The 15846-nt window shown below is 64.2% G+C and overlaps 2 protein-coding genes across 4 annotated transcripts in view; both read right to left on the bottom strand.

The window, feature by feature from the left end:
- Window positions 1-1607: 1607 nt before the first annotated feature.
- Window positions 1608-11520, bottom strand: GRM2 (glutamate metabotropic receptor 2). Its single transcript, XM_070391031.1, is given in 7 exon segments — window positions 1608-2089; window positions 2291-2471; window positions 4481-5556; window positions 6915-7392; window positions 7394-7753; window positions 9354-9938; window positions 11447-11520. Coding segments are annotated over 6 exon segments (2616 nt in total). The 5' UTR covers window positions 9801-9938; window positions 11447-11520; the 3' UTR covers window positions 1608-2015.
- Window positions 11521-14286: 2766 nt separating this feature from the next.
- The window catches only part of LOC138992506 (testis-expressed protein 264-like), an 84302-nt gene continuing 82742 nt past the window's right edge, over window positions 14287-15846 (bottom strand). For all 3 annotated transcript variants that reach the window (XM_070391359.1, XM_070391360.1, XM_070391361.1), the window contains one exon: window positions 14287-14865. In XM_070391359.1, coding sequence (XP_070247460.1) covers window positions 14573-14865 — 293 coding nt within the window. In that variant the 3' untranslated portion in view covers window positions 14287-14572. The remainder of the gene's footprint in view (window positions 14866-15846) is intronic.

Genomic DNA, 15846 nt, shown 5'->3' with positions numbered 1-15846 from the left:
CAAGAGGCAGCCAAGCAGTGATTCTCTCTCATCATTGATGTTTCTCTCTCTCTCTCCCCCTCTCCCTTCCTCTCTGAAATCAATAAAAGTATATATTTAAAAAAATTAGCAAGAACAAACACCACCCGCCCCGTTAAAGTTGAATGTCAGGTAAACAACAAAAACGTTGGTCTACGTATGTCGCACACAGGCACGGGGACGTACTTCTGCTAAAGGAGTAACTGGGCATTCTGAGGTGGGTTTTCCAGTCTTGTTTTCGTTTCTTAAACTGGTCACCCAAACTTCCCCAGCCTCGCTGGCCTCGGACACGATGAGCTTGCTTAAAAATGACGCTGTCTCCGGCCTGCACATCTCCCGACGCAGGACCGGATACCGCAGTCCGAGGGACCCAGGGAGCTGCCGCTTCTCTGCTGTTGGGGTTCGGGTTCGGTGCCCACTGCCCCTCGGCCACAGGGGGGCAGCAGTTCCCTGGCTGAGCCCCCCCACCCACAGCGGGCGCGCGGAGACTGTGCCTCTGCGCCCTCTGCCGGCGGGCTCCTGCCTGCACAGGCGGGAGGCCCAGGGCGCGGGCTCCAGGACCCGCCAGGCCCTCTCCTCCCACCTCTCCCCTGCCCAGCCTCTGCCCTCACCGCCCATCTCCTCCCACCTCGCGAGCTCGTTCTGACTTGGTTCGCATCAGGGGAACTCACCCCTCCTCTCTGATTCCTTCCTCACACCAAACGCTCAGCCTGGCTCGCGGTGACCAATGTGGGGGAGAGAGGGCTCCTCCAAGCGGCCAAGCCCACAGTTCCCGGGGCACAGCCAGCGCCCTCCTGCCCCATCGCCCACGCCATCCAGGTCCCCCACTGGAGTGCCCTGAGCTCGGGCCCATGTGAAGCTGCTGCTAAGCCCTGGCATTGCCTTGGCCAGTCTGCAGTGGCTCCTTTTTAAAAAATATATTTTTATTGATTTCTGAGAGGAAGGAAGAGGGAGAGAGATAGAAACATCAATGATGAGAGAGAATCATTGATCAGCTGCCTCCTGCACACCCGCTACTGGGGATCGAGCCTGCAACCTGGGCATGTGCCCTTGACCGGAATCAAACCGGGGACCTTTCAGTCTGCAGACCGACGCTCTATCCACTGAGCCAAACCAGCTGGGCTGCGGTGGCAGCTTTTAAGAGAGGGTGGCTTGCCCTGGCCAGGGTGGCTGAGTGGATGGAGCGTCGGCCCGCAGGCTGAAGGGTCCGAGGTTGGATTCCGGTTAAGGGCAGGGACCTCGGTTGCAGGCTGGATCCCGGAGTGCGGGAGGCAACCACCCGCTGTGTCTATCTCACAGCAACGGGTCTCTCTCTCTCCTCCGCCCTTCCTCTGTCTAGAAAGATCAATGGGAAAATACACTCGGGTGAGAATGAATAAAAACTACAATAAAATCTTGTTTAAAAAAAGAGAGGAGCTGGCTTATTCGTCGTCTGTCTCCCCACCAGGTCCTAGCATCAGGCTCAGAGCAGAGTCCACAAACGCTGGCAGCGTGAAGGTTGGGAGCCTGTGGCAGGTGTGAGGACCTCCCTGGGTACGGGCCGAGAGGGATATTTTAAAATAAAGACACTTTATTTACAGGTAATACAAAATAAACCACGGGCAAACTACTGTTCGGGGGAGGGACAGCCCCAGCACGACCCCCGCCCACCCCGGAAGAACTCGTAGAAAAGACGCGAAGGGCAGAAGGAGTCGGAGCAGGGCCGGAAGCACCTTTGCTGACGGGGATGGGGCCTGCCGTCCTCAGCCGCCGTGGCCCCCGGTCACGTGGCCCCTGGCTGCTCCCTCACCTCCTGGGCCTGGCGGGGCCGCGGCCAGGGCAGTGGGTGGCTGCTGCAGGAGTGGCCGAGTGCGGGGAGTAGGTGGGCGAGTGCTGGGGGCGGGCGTGGGGCTGGCTTATTGCAGTGCTCCCGTCAACTTCCTCCCGGCTCTGGTCACTGGTCACGTCCGCACCGTCCGGGGAGCAGCTGTGCCGGGCGAGGCGGGGGTGCGGGGTCCTCAAAGCGACGATGTTGTGGAGTCCACCACCTCGCGACCGTTGCAGACGGTGGGGACGAACTGCGAGGCAGACCCTAGGGAGAGGAAGCTGGAGATGGGGGCTGACCCCCCAGTCCTCCATCCAGGGCGGGCCCCACCCCCCGCCCCCCACCCGCGCCTGTGCCCAGCGGAGGAGTCGGAGGAGGAGTTGCAGCGGCAGCCCAGGGAGCGGCGCCCATGCTGAGGAGCGGGTGGGGAGGGCACAGGCGGAGGGGGAGGCCGGGCCGGAGGCTGACCTTGGCCGAGGCTGGGGCCGGCCCTGGCCGCGGTGCTGCCGAAGCGGCTGGTGGGCGCGCGGTGGCTGACCACGTTCTTCTGCGGCTGGAAGAGGATGATGTGCAGCTTGGGCGCGAAGAGGCAGCCGAGCACCACGGAGCCACTGAGGCTGACGGACACGCACATGGTGGTGGTCTGCACCTGCGGTGGGCGGGGGCGGGGGTGAGCGGGTCCCAGAGGCCCGGGCCTGGCCCTGGGACCCCCACCCGCCGAGGCTGCGGGGCAGGGAGTGGGCGGGAGGGTAAGCGTCCAGCACTGGGCCTGGGCCCACCCGTTCGCCAAGCCCCGGAGGGTTTCTGGGAAGGCTGGGCACAGCCAGCATCGGCCCTGGTGGGCCATCTGCCCAGGGAGCCGAGGTACCAGCCGTGAGGTGATCATGCAGGGGAGCATGTGCATGTGGGAGCGTGTGTGCACTTGTGTGTGCTCACGTGTGTGGAGGGACGCAGGTATGGAGGGCGTGTGTGTAAGTGCATGTGTATCTGTTGGGCACGTGTATGTAGGGGGTGGGGAGTGTGTGCAGGTGCAGGTGGGACGAGGTGGGTGTGTGCCAGGTGTACTGAGGTGTGCACATGTGTGTGAGTGTGGAAATACATGCATGTGTGTATACCGATGCACGTGTGAATACTCTGTGTCTCAGGTGAGTCCTCAGCCACCTGTGATGAGCATGCAAATCCTATGCAAATGCGGGCTGAGTGAGAGCCATTCCCTCCCAGCCCTGCCTCCACCTCCCAGGCAGGTGGCCCAGCAGGTGCACAGCAGCCAAGCCCAGCAGACCCTGGCCCCCAGCACCGCCCACCGTACCTCTGTGCCGGGGGAAGGGCCTTTGCAGGGGCTCTGGCCTTGGTTTCCTGCTCCTTTAACTGTTAAGGTTGTCAGTTCAGACCCTGCTCTACACTCGCAAGCTGAGTGCCCTCAGGCAGGGACTGAACCTCCCTGAGGGTCCGTGTCTGCGTCTGTAAAACGGGAGAGCCGCGAGGTTCACTCCAGCTGAGGAGTCGACCCTTTTCCCACTCAGAGCAGCTCCCTGTGGCCTCTGCAGACAGGCCGCCCTGAGCCCCGCCGAAGCCGGAAGCCACCACCTGGGGTCCACCTGCTGTGCCCCCCTCAGCCCATGCCCGGCCCCGGCCCCCTCTTTGCTTCTCCTTCCCTGCCTCCCCTGGTTTCATCTCTCAACCCAGAGGGACACAGCCCAGGGGGCACCAAGCCTCACTGCACGGCTCCGGGGGCATCGGAGATGGCACCCTCTGGAGCTGCGTGCTCCCTGGCCCTCCTCCTCACTCCAGGTCTCCACCTGCACCTCTGCCTCCCTGCCCGCCGTGTGTGTGTGTGTGTGTGTGTGTGTGTGTGCCTCCCTCCTGGACGCGGGGGCAGTGCCCACCCTCTGCTCCAATCAGCGCCCCCCTCGCCATCGTCTCTACCCTCCCCACGCGCCCCCCCCCGCCACTGTCTCCACCCCCTACCACCACCGGCTCCACTCTCCCTATTCAAAGCTGCCTTCCCGCCTGCAGAGCCCGGTTCAAGGACTCCTCCTCCACGAAGCTTTTCCTGCCCTGGCAGGGTAGCGCGGTTGGCGCGGTTGGAGTGTCGTCCCATACACCACAAAGTGGCAGGTTCCATTCCCATCCAGGGCTCATACCCAGGTTGCGGGTTCAGCCCCCGGTCGGGCGCATATGGGAGGTAACCATCCATGTTTCTCTCTCCCTCTCTCTCTGCATTTTCACCGGGGCCTTTGTCAACCTACCCTGGGTGGCAGCATTTCCTGACTTGTCTCTGTCATCAATCCCCTGCTCACCCACTAGCCCCGGAGCCCCCCCGAACAGAGCAGGGGTCTCCTCTCTTCAGCCAACCTCAGCGGAGCCGGGCAGAGCCTCTGCTCATTGGACACAGTTCGCACCCCCGTCCCCCGCCCCTCCCCGACCAGGGGATGGGTCCTCGAGTCCCTCTCACTCCTCCGCCTCCCGGGCCGATTCCCCAGGCCCCCCTCAGCCTTCCCACCTTCCTCGGGGTCCAGTCCCAGCTGGGCCACCACAAACTGTGGGCCGCCGGGGAGCGTTTAAGCTGTGGGAGCCTCCGTGTTGTCAGAAGGTGAACCGAGATCCAGGAAACAGGAGGCCCGGGGCCCCACCCCAGCCTCCGCGGGGGCAGCTCACCCGGTAGTCGCTGGAGGTGACGTAGAAGATGGGCAGGAAGGCCAGCCAGATGATGCAGGTGGTGTACATGGTGAAGCCGATGAACTTGGCCTCGTTGAAGTTCTCGGGGCACTTGCGGGTCTTGAAGGCGTAGAGCGTGCAGAGCGCGATGAGCAGCACGTTGTAGGCCAGCGAGCCCAGCATGCTGGCGTCGCGGTGGTTGCAGCGCAGCGTCACCACCTCCCGCCGCTCGGGCGCCGTCTCCTTGCCCGTGCCCGGCGCCTCCACCACCAGCCAGGCCGTCACGATGAGCAGCTGCCCCGAGATGAGCGCCAGGCAGATGGCCACCTGCGAGGCGGGGCTGATGAAGCGCGGCCGCTGGGCGCCCTCGCGGGCGCCGCCGAAGATGCGCGCGATGCGGTTGGTCTTGGTGAGCAGGGCCGAGTAGCAGACGGAGAAGGCGGTGCCCAGGCCCAGGCGCCGCAGGGTGCACACGGCGGTGGAGGGCTTGGCCACGAAGACGAAGGTCATGCAGTAGCACAGGAACACGCCGCCCAGCAGGATGTAGCACAGCTCCCGGCCCGAGGCCTTGACCACGGGCGTGGCGTTGTGCCGCACGAAGACGCCCAGCACGAAGAGGGTGGCCAGGGCGCCCAGGCAGGCGATGGTGACGGGCCCCACGGCCCAGGCGTCGCCCCAGCGGATGTACTCCTGGGGCAGCTCGAAGCAGCCGGTGAGGCTGGCGTTGGGCCAGTAGCCCAGGCCGCAGTCGGCGCAGGTGAACTCGTCCCGCCGGTACTCGTAGGGCTGGCAGGGGATGCAGAGCCAGCAGCACACCTCGCCGGGCTGCACGCTCTTCACCTCGTTCCGCAGGCAGGGCTCGCTACAGCGGGAGGCGGGCAGGGCGCCGGCCGAGGGCGCGGCCCAGGGGATGAGACTGGCGTCCAGCGTCAGGCCTTCCGCCCAGTAGCCCACCTTCTGGTAGCGGTAGCGCCCGCTGCCCGCCCGCAGGTAGGTGAAGATGTTGTAGCGGCCGATGCCGTCGCCGAAGCGGTCGAAGCGGACCTCGCTGTGGGTGTCGGCCGGGCGGAAGGGGGCTGGGGGGCGGGAGGGGAGGAGGAGAGGGCTGGGTTGGTGGGTCATCCTGTGAGGGAACCCAAACCCCAGAGCTGAGGCCGGTCCCGTCCTTCTGACCCTCCCCCTCACACACGACACGAAAGCCGGCCCAGCCCCCGCAGGTTGGCTGAATGAGAGGCTACAACAAACCCCAACCCTAAGCCCCAAGTAGACCCCAATCTTAAAGCCCAAGCATTACCACAACCTAAAGTCCACAGTGACCTCCAATCACAACTCCCCCAAACCCAGTCCCAGACCTAACCTCCAAGCCAGGCCCCAACACACTCCCCCCTCCCCCCTAACTTAACCCCGAGACCCGAAAGCTGACCTGGGCCAAGGTCCAGTCCTGGTCCCACTAAATCCCCCCACTGACAACCCCAGCCCCAGCCCCAGCCTCGCCAGTCCTAACAGTGGGAGCTGAACCCCAACCTCAGTGGTCCCCTTAACCACTGAGGGTCCCCCGAATGTGCTTGGCAGGCAGCTCACAAATCACTTCTACACCCCGTGAACCTCAAGTCTCCCAGCCTCACTCAGGGGGCAATTCCTGGGCATCCTGGGTCCCGGTGAGAAATCAGGGTTCAAGCAACAGCTGATGTGCTCGAGGCCCCGCGGGGAAGGGTACAGCCTGGATTCCATCAGGTCCCTGTAACCCCTAATCTTGCCTCCGGCCTCAGTGTCCTGAACACCAGCGTGAGCCCCCCTCCGTCCCACCGCGCCCCGCCGCGGCCCCGCACTCACATCCGCCGGCCCAGACCCCGATTCTCCCATCACTCCGAACGCCAATCTTGTTGGCACGGCTACTCGTCCTGACCCCGGGCCGGGGCTCCAGGCTTTGCCAGCCCCGCACCCCTCCCTGTCCCCCGGAATCCTTCCCAAAGCATTCATGTCCCTCAAAACTGGAACTTGTATTCGCATAACCTTTGGCTTGAGTGGAAAATCAAGGTTAGGAAGAGAAATTTCCCAGGAAAATGGAGTGGCATCGAGGCTCCCTCTCAAGCCGCCCTACTCTGACTCACAGCCGGTTCGCTGCCTGGGAACAGGCTCGGGGGCTCCCGGTCCCTGTGCCCGGCGTGTAAAGGGGCGGGAGCGGGAGGGAGGCGCCCCAGCAGGAACCAGAGACCCTCCAAGTGCAGGGCCAGCCAGACGCCCCCTCTCCAGGGGTCTCAGCAAGTGGAGGCTCATCCTGGCTCCCGGGTCCTCCCTGCCTCCCATCCCTGACCCGGCCCTGACCCCCGGCGAGTCCCTTACTTGCTGTTGGCTATTTTCATGGCCAAGCCATGGACCCCAACCCATGGGCCTGCTCCCCTCGCCCTCAGCCGCCAGCCGCCAGCACCATTACCATCGAACTTGACGTTGAGCACGAAGTCCTTGTAGAGGCGCCGCCCGCTGACGGGCCGCATGGCGTCGCAGAGGCGGGTGGTGTTGGGGCAGAGGGCGCGGTGCATGTTGTGCAGCGCGTGGGCCATGGCGTACACGGCGTTGACCACGAACATGATCTTGGACTCCTGCTCGAAGGGCACGGCCCGCAGGGAGTGGGCCGCGCAGTCCCGCCGCCGGAGGCTGCAGCGGAACCTCTGCTCCCAGAACTCGCGGAACCAGGGGTTGCGGCTGTTGTTCCAGGGGTCCAGGCCGCGGAAGTAGGCGGCGAAGTCGCCGATGGGGTAGGAGGCCAGCTCGATGGTGATGGCGCCCTCGGCGGCGCCCTCGCTGCCGGCCACCACGCTCTCCAGGGCCCCCCAGCCGTCGCTGGCCACCCAGGTGAAGCTGGCGTTGAGGCGCTGGGCGGCGGCCAGCAGCTCGCGCGCGTCCTCCGAGCGGGGCGAACAGCACGGCCACGCGGGCGCTGGGCTTCAGCAGCAGCGAGCGCACCACGCCCTCGAAGGCCGCGCGGCTCATGGCGCGGCCCACCTTCTCCGAGGTGGCCACGCAGATGTTGCGGGCGCGGGCCTCCAGCTCGAAGGCCTCGATGCCCGTCTCGCCGTAGTCGCCCTCGGACGCCACGGTGGACACGTAGGTCCAGTTGAAGAAGCGGAGGATCTCGGCCATGGCCTTGGCCTGGAAGAAGTCGGGGGGCACCGTGCGGGCAAAGTAGTCGTAGCGGGACTTGTCGCTCAGCTTGGCACTGGTGGACGCGTAGCTGATCTGCGGGATCTGAAACAGCCGCAGGAGGTTGGCCACCTGGGCGAGGGGAGACGGAGAGGGCAAAGGTCAGAGGCGGAGGTGTCCCCACAGCTCTCCGACCTCGGGACCAAGTGTTCACGTGGTCGGCCGTGAGGTCACCCTCTCCCCAAAGACCCGGATCCTGTGTGCCGTGGCGTCCCCCACCGGGGACGGGGAGAGGGAAGACCCCGGCCGAGCCCAGGGCCCCGAGCCACCCCTGAGCTCCTCCGCTGCCCCCCTCAGACACATGGCAGTCGCAAAAGTGGGAGCCAAGGGAAGGCCCAAGCCGTGGGCGGGGAGAGGGTGGCGCTTGGCTGCACAGGGAGGAGGAAGGCGCCAGATGGCATCGGGGATGCTCAGGGCTCTCACGCCCTCTACCTGTCTGGGCAGTTAACCTTCCCAGATCAATCCCGGTGGGATGATGGGAAAGAAGGCAGAGGCTTCCCAGGAAGGAAGACCCAGATCTGAGAGCCCCCATGGCCCCATGGGTGGGTCTCCTCTGGGCACCGCCGGCTGCCCCGCAGCCCCTCACCCACCCCCCACCCCCCGGCGGCTTGGACCTGCCCCGACAGTGCCGTCTCACCAAGGACCTGGGGGGGCGGGCAGGTGAGAGCAGGAGAGGCTCAGGGTCCGCAGGAGGAGGCCCAGGAGACCAGGGGACCCTCCCCACCCCCACACATTCTGCTTCTCTCCCGCCCGTTTCGCTCCTCAGGGCTGCTCCTGGCTTCTATCTCCCACCCCTTTCCAATCTGTGGAGAGATGATCTAACACAGTGATGGCGAACCTACGACACGCGTGTCAGAGGTGACACGCGAACTCATTTTTTTGGTTGATTTTTCTTTGTTAAATGGCATTTAAATATATAAAATAAATATCAAAAATATAAGTCTTTGTTTTACTATGGTTGCAAATATCAAAAAATTTCTATATGTGACACGGCACCAGAGTTAAGTTAGGATTTTTCAAAATGCTGACACACCGAGCTCAAAGGGTTCGCCACCACTGGTCTAACAGATCCCAGGCCCTTGGCTGAGAGGCCCAGGTTCACATCTCCACGTTGCGAGGGCCTTGGTGTATGGCTGCCTCTCTCCAGTCTCAGTTTCCTCACCTATGAAATGGGTTAATAATCATAACAGCAGCCAGTACTGACTATGCCCTTCTGACCCGCCAGCCCCCGATACATGCTGGGCATGTATTACTTCATTAAATGCCCACCACAACCCTATGCCCTGTGAGTCCCGCTTTATAAGGGGGAAACTGAGGCACAGGAGAGTGAAGTGGTGCCCAGAGTCATGCAGTGAGTGGCGGGGAGGGGAGCCGGGATTCAAACCTGGAGCTCTGACTCCAGAGGCCTGGCTATTGCCTCCTCAGGGCTGTTTAAGCTCAGGTGTGTGTGTGTGGGGGGGGGGGGGGGCAGTGATGGGAGTGTGATGTTTTCCCTGCACAATCTCTACAACTGCCCCCCCATGTGACGGGGCACTTTCTCAGTCCCCCGTTAGAAGCCACTCTCAGGAAGCTTCTAGTTCCTCCTCCAGGGCAGGGCAGCCCAGAGCCCTGCTCAGTGGGAATCTGTCTCCAGCCTCAGTTTGAGCAGCCCCCCGCCCCCCCCCCCCAATACCTGGATGGAGACGTCACTGTAGGAGCCACCGATGACACCTGTGATGGCAGTGGGAGCATCGTCGTTGGTGGCATAGGAACCGTCGGGGCAGACGTGGCGTGAGCCGTCGGCGCCCCGGCTGAGCGAGGCGCGCACAAAGTCCAGGGCCTGCTCCAGGGCGTACGTGTCCTTGGAGCAGGTGTCCAGTATGTGCGCGCCCAGGCGCACGCCCGGCAGCAGGCGCGGGTCGCGGTTGATGCGGTCCAGCGCGAACAGCATGGCCTCCAGGCGCTGGATGCCGCGGTGCTCGTTGACCGGCCCGCACTCCTCGGCCGGGCCGCCCTTCTGGTGCACGGGGAACAGCCCGCCCAGCACCAGGTCCCCCTCCAGCGTCAGCACCTTCTTGGCCGGGCCCTCGGCCCCAGTGCCCCACAGCAGCAGCGCCAGGAGTCCCAGCAGTGCTCCCATGGCCCCACAGGGGGTGGGTGGGCCCTGCAGACCTGAGCCTCCAGGGGGTGAGGGCAGAAGCAGCAAAGGCAGGTTTTGAGGGGGAGAGGAGGAGCAGGAGCAGACAGATAGGAAGCAAGACGAGAAGGGGCCTGGCTCCTGCAGAGAGAGACAGACAGACAGACAGACAGAGAGAAGCAGAATCTGAGAGCGGCTACCCCTTCTGACTCTGCCTCCCCCCAAACCGCTTCCCAGGCACTCAGGAGCCAGGGAGGGGTGATGTCACTGACGAGGCTAGGAGCTCCCGGACACCCCTGGCCTGTCTCTCAGCCCTGCCCTGAGCTGGGGCTGGAGGTGGGCCCTGTGTCTATTCCAGACTCAGCAGAGAGGGCGGGAGACGGCACAGGAGACCCCAGCCAACACCCATCTCACCGCAAATCGAAGAGCGTCCCGGACCCTCACAAACCTCCCAGGACCCCAAGGTCAACAACTTCACAGCAGAGACCAGATGCCACTTACAGACAGGCCCAGTGCCACCCCGAGGCATGGCTTTCCTGGCGGGGCCCTGCTGGCTGCGAGCCCGCCCGGGAAAAGGGTGTTCGTCTCCAGCTCCTAGGGCGGCTGGCGCCCAGGTGAGCCCCAAGGGTCCTACCGTAGCCTCTGGTTCTGCAAAAGCCACCCCGAGCCCCCTTCCTGGGGGAGTAAGAGAGACCCCAGGCACTGCAGTTGGGCAGCCAGGAGGCCCCAGGGAGGGACGCCCAAGTGGCCCCGGTCCTAAGGCAGCAGGAGATGTGGATGTGAGGGTGCCTGTGTCCGTCGGGTGGGGACGACTCGTCTGGCCCGAATCTCACAGCTGTGCTCAGGGCGAGGCTTTCCCACCTGAGCTCGGCGCTGAAGCTGAGACTTTGCCTCCGCGTCCTCTCCAGCTCAGAGCCCAGGAGAGAGTCATGTCTCCGGCCTCCCCACCCTCAGTCAGGGTCCTGTTCCCCCAGCCCAGCCCTCCAAGACCCGGCCCTCCCTCTCCCCTCTGCACCCCACACGTGCCAGCTGCCCTCCCAGACCCCTGCCCCGCTCAGGCTCACGCAGTCACGCAGCCCGGGGAGCTGGGAGAGGGGGCCTGAGCCTGAAGAAGGACAGCAACTCGTTCCAGGACCCAAGTCCTGGCCACAGAGGCTGAGCACGGCCCTCTGCCCCTCACCTCCCCAGGGCTGACCTGCTGCTGGTGCCAGGGTGGGGGACTGGGGTCCTGTGGGGGCCGAGAGGGAGGGGAGCAGGGACCCAGATGGGGGCTGAGGCCCAGACCTGTCAAGACCACGAGCCTCTTACAGGGGCGCCAGGGACCGAACCCCCAGAGGAGACAGAACCTGCAAGCAGGCAGCCCCCGGGGCCTGGACCCCAAAATCCCGACAGGGAGCGATCCAGCCCGAGAGGCTGAGACAAAGATAGAGGCACAGACAGAAAGACGGACCAAAGGACGGAGGAGCAGGGGAACGAAGCGAGGGACGAGGGAGCGCCGTGCAGGGCGAGCGTTTCCTGGGGAAGGAAGGCGGGACGCCTGGGGCTGTCTTCCCGCTCCTGGCAGGGACGGGGCGCCCCGAACTCGAGGGCCCGCGGGACTCCGGGACGTGGGGTCAATGCGGGCGGCTGCAGCCACGGGCTCACCCTACCTGCGCGCCCGGCTCTGGCGCGGAGAGGAACGGAGAGAAGCCGGGGGCGCGGGTTCGGGCTCCCACTCGCTCGGTCGCTCGCCCGCTCGGCGGCTGTGAGCTCTCCGCCTGCTCGCCCCGCCGCTTTCAATGCTGCCGCCCCGCCCCCGGCCGGCCGGCCCGCCCCGGCCACTCCCCCGTCCCTCCCCACTCCTACCTCCCGCTCCCACCCCGCCTCCGCCCCCCCCCCCCCCGCCCCCCAGACTCTCCAACCCGGCGCCGCCTGCTCGGACTCCGGGCCGGGACGCCGCCCGGAGCTGTCCGCCTCGCGGTGCTGAATCCTCGCCGCTCCCGCCAGGCGCTGAACCCGGCCCTTGGCCCCCTCCGCCCCGCGGTCATATCCGCTCCAGGGAGCCGCGGGCCGGGGGCGCAGGGCTGGGGCAGTCACTGAGCCCCAGGAGGAGGGCAAGCCTAAGGGTTCCCACCTGCGAGGGCAGTGGGGTTGGCCTGGGGTCGCGGGATGGAGGGGCAGGTGGGAGAAGGGTCAGGGCTTAGACAGGTCTGTCCCTGTCCTCACCCCCCCCCCCCCCACACACACACACTCGGGGCGGGGGCATGTGTCTTCAGCCCCATGTGGAGCTGGGGCCTGAGTCACTCGGAGGAAGGGATGGGGGGGGGCGGTCAGAGGAGGATGGGGCCTCCTCTTCCTTCCTGCAGATGACCTTTAAGCTGCTACCTCCCCCCCATCCCCCAGCCCTGACCCCCACAGCAATCCTCACCCTCATGTGCAAAGGGGGAGGGGGTACTGTAGGCCAGGGACTAGGTCCACCCTGAGGGACATGCTGGTGCTGGCAGGGGCACCTGGGAGGGAGAGGACTGGGGAAGAGGCTCCTGAAACAGGCGGCCACGTGGGAGGGAACGGGCTGGCGCCTGAGCAGAGGGAGGACAGCTCTGGACCCTCCTCCGGCAGCGGAAAGGGGAAGGCGGCCCAGGTACCGGCCCAGGGCCGCGCGGGGGACAAGCTGCAGCGCCAGCCTGTGCTGACGGGCTTGGTGAGGGGCCCGTGACACAGGCACTAACACGTGCCGAGGAGCACGGCGTCCCCACCCGCTCCCCTGCTGCCCTTTCTTCCACAGGTGTGAGCAGAGGCAAGGCTCGCTCAGACACATGCTAACGAGCACATGCCAAGCCCAGGCCCTCAGGCACACGCATCTACGCGTGCGTGGCAGTTGGGGGTGGGGGGGTGTCGGCACGGAAGGGCAGGTTTTGCCTCGACACAGAAACCCGATGCCCCACTGCTCTGGAAAGAACACAGCTGTGAAACACACAAACACATCAAACCCCAACCGACAAACTCCGTGGCTGACGGGAGGCGATGGGGCAGCGGGTGCGGGTTCAGAGCTGTCAGACAGGCTACGGAGGGAAGCAGGCTGTCTTCCCGCTCCCGCTGCTCTCACCTCACCTTGCGGGCTGGCTCAGGGACTGCTCCCTGGGGTGGGTGAGCAACGGGCCAGGCCTGAGCAGAGCGGTTGACAGCAGCAGGACGCTGAGGTGAGAGGAGCCGCACAGCAATCCCAGCTCGCTCAGCAGGCGGCCTCACAGAAGACGCCGGGCGTTAAACACAGCGCCCGCCCCATGGCAGGGCCCCCGACAACGGGCTGCATGAGCTGCACGGTCCCACGCAGCACACGGACACGCAGTTACACACCCAGCCCTACGGAGCTGCACATGTGGATGCAGTCATACGTAGCAATACATGTAAACCCAAACACTGCGCTGTACATGCAGATACAGCCATAACACACAGCTTTATTTATTTTTAATATATTCTTGATTTCAGAGAGGAAGGGAGAGATAGAAACATCAATGATGAGAGAGAATCACTGATCGGCTGCCTCCTGCAGGCTCCCTGCTGGGGATCGAGCCTGCAACTTGGGTTTGTGCCCTGACCCTGAATTGAACTGTGACCTCCTGGTTCATAGGTTGATGCTCAACCATAGTGCCATGCCAGCTGGGCCATAACACACAGCTTTAAATGTGGACACACATATAGCTGTACACATGGACACAAACATATGGTCATACAGCACGTCATGAATAATAGAGCCACCCCTGAGGCTCGTTTAAGCTGCCCTCTGCCCTGTGTGGACACACACAGCTGTATTCACGCAGACACACAGAAAAAGACAAGTGAACATGTCAACACACAACCACACACACAGCGGTCCAGACACAGCCACACACAGAGAGTAGCGTGTGGAAAAAGCCCCCAGTGATGCTCCCAGCAGCCAGCCTCACACCCGGTCACACACAGCCATCCACACGAACACAGCCACCTCCAGCACATCACACCCTCATGCCCACTTGGCACAGCCTCCCCAGCAGACCCATCCATGGTCACACACAGAATCAAAAGCACGAGCACGTGTGCACACGCACACAGGCAGGCACACAGACGCGGGCGGGCACAGCAGGGACACCTCACCTGCGGGGCAGATGCCAGCATGAACACAGGCCCACTCGAGCCACAGACACGAATGCTTCCCTTGCAGGCAGGCGAAGGCAGGCTGTGAGCTCCCCACTCCTGAGCCCGGGGGCACCCTGTGCCCAGTTCCCACACCCCTCGTCCTGCTCTCCAGCAGCTGGGGAACCTCTGGCACTGCTGCAAGGGAGGGGCAGCTGCGCTGGGGCCACAGAGCAGGGAGTGGAAGGCCTCCCGGACTCCTGTCTGCCCCCCACCCCAGGGTGCTGTCCCCCCTTCCTCTTCTTGGGCTGGGGGTGCTCCTGCCCACTCCCTACCTATCTGCACAGGGCTCCCCAAAGTAGAACACACACACACAAATGCACAGCACAATCCCAGGTGAAACAATAAAGTCTTTTGCTTTATTGGTTCCTGGAAGCTCCAATGTGAATCTGAAAAAAGATGTAACAGAGGCAGCAGCCCCGGGATGGGGGCAGGGAGCAGTCCCTGCTCCTTTGCCCTGGGAGCCAAGAGGGCAGTGAGGACAGGGCTTAGCTAGAGGCCGGGGTCGAAGTCAGGTCCCCTGAGACCCCTGGCCCTCTCCTGGGCCCGGAAGGTGGAGGAGGAGGAGGCTGAAGAGTCCGGTCCGTTCCTTAGTGACTGCAGCACAGAGGAGGGGCCACGGGCTACTCCTCGCCTTTTTCAGGGGTACTGAGCTCCCGGGGCCACTTGGGAGCTCCCAGGGGCTCAGCCTCAGGGCTCAGCCTGGGCTCCCCCAGGGGTCCCTCGCCCTCCAGGTCCAGCTCCTCAAAGGATGAGCCGCTGGCGCCTGACTCGCTGTAGCTGTGCTCACTGCGGGTGTCACTGTCGTCCCAACTGCGGCTGCTCACCCCTGGGGACAGTGTGGCCGCCGACGTCTCCCGACTGCCAGGACCCACCTCCAGGCTCACAGAACTCGCATCGCTCAGCGTGTCAGCTCCTGGGCCAGGAAAAGGGAGCGCAGGTTAGCCAGAGAGAGGACAGAGCTCGCCCACCAGCCCAGCCACTCAGCCTACACTGTTCATGAATAATAAAGCCAGCCTGGCCCAGGAGGCTCATTCCAGCTGCCCTCTGTCCTCTGCCCTCTGCCCTGACCCGCTGCACTGACAGGGTAGAGGGAGCAAGGAGGAAGGGGGGAGGGCAGCCTGCTGCGCACGCCTCTCCCTACCCCGAATTAGCCTCAGCTCCCTGCATTCCCACAAAGCCTGCCCCCTTCCCAACAGTCCATTAAGGATCACTGGGCCCTGAGGTGAGACGCTGAGGGTAGAACAAAGAGACCAAATTGATGCCCCGCCTCCACCCCCATTTCAGGCTTGGAGAGAGGTTTGTCCAAGGCCAGGGACTGAATGTTACCCAGAAGGCGTGAGGACGGGAGACTGTGCCCCTCCCCCCATGGAGGGCCCCCAAGGAGCAGCCACATGCAGGAAGTCAGCTGGCCCCTGCCTCTGGCCCCTAAGCCTGACCAGAGGAGGAGGAGGCAGCGGGCCAGAGAGCGATGAAGTCCTGAGGAATCCTCTCCTGGCTGTTTGAAGGAGGGTGCTGGGAGGAAGCACTTTGGGGCTCTCTTCTCCTATGCCTGGGTCACCCCAGGGGGGCCCTTACCTACCCCAACCACTGGTGGTTCCTGAGCCACAAAGCAGGAGGGGACCACGAGAGCACTCTGCTGGCAGCCGGAAGCCCAAGACAGTGCTGCACGGGGCTGCGGGGCCCGTCCCCCAAGCCTGCTCCTCCACTCCCCATGCGCTCCAGGCAAGCAGCCCTTCATCTGCCCTAAGAGCAACCCCTCAATTCATCTCCCAGATCAGAGGCACTGACCACAGCTGGGGTGGCGAGGAGGGCAAGGCTCAGGCCCACCGTGTGCAGACACGGACTGAGAGGAAGCTGACAGGCCCTCTCCTGCGTGAGAGGGAGGGGCGGCTGT

The sequence above is a fragment of the Myotis yumanensis genome, unplaced genomic scaffold (assembly GCF_028538775.1).
Source record: "Myotis yumanensis isolate MYYU_CA2020_CCGP unplaced genomic scaffold, mMyoYum1.0.hap1 SCAF_14, whole genome shotgun sequence".
In the NCBI taxonomy this organism is placed as follows: domain Eukaryota; kingdom Metazoa; phylum Chordata; class Mammalia; order Chiroptera; family Vespertilionidae; genus Myotis; species Myotis yumanensis.
This window is presented reverse-complemented; position numbering and strand designations above follow the sequence as displayed.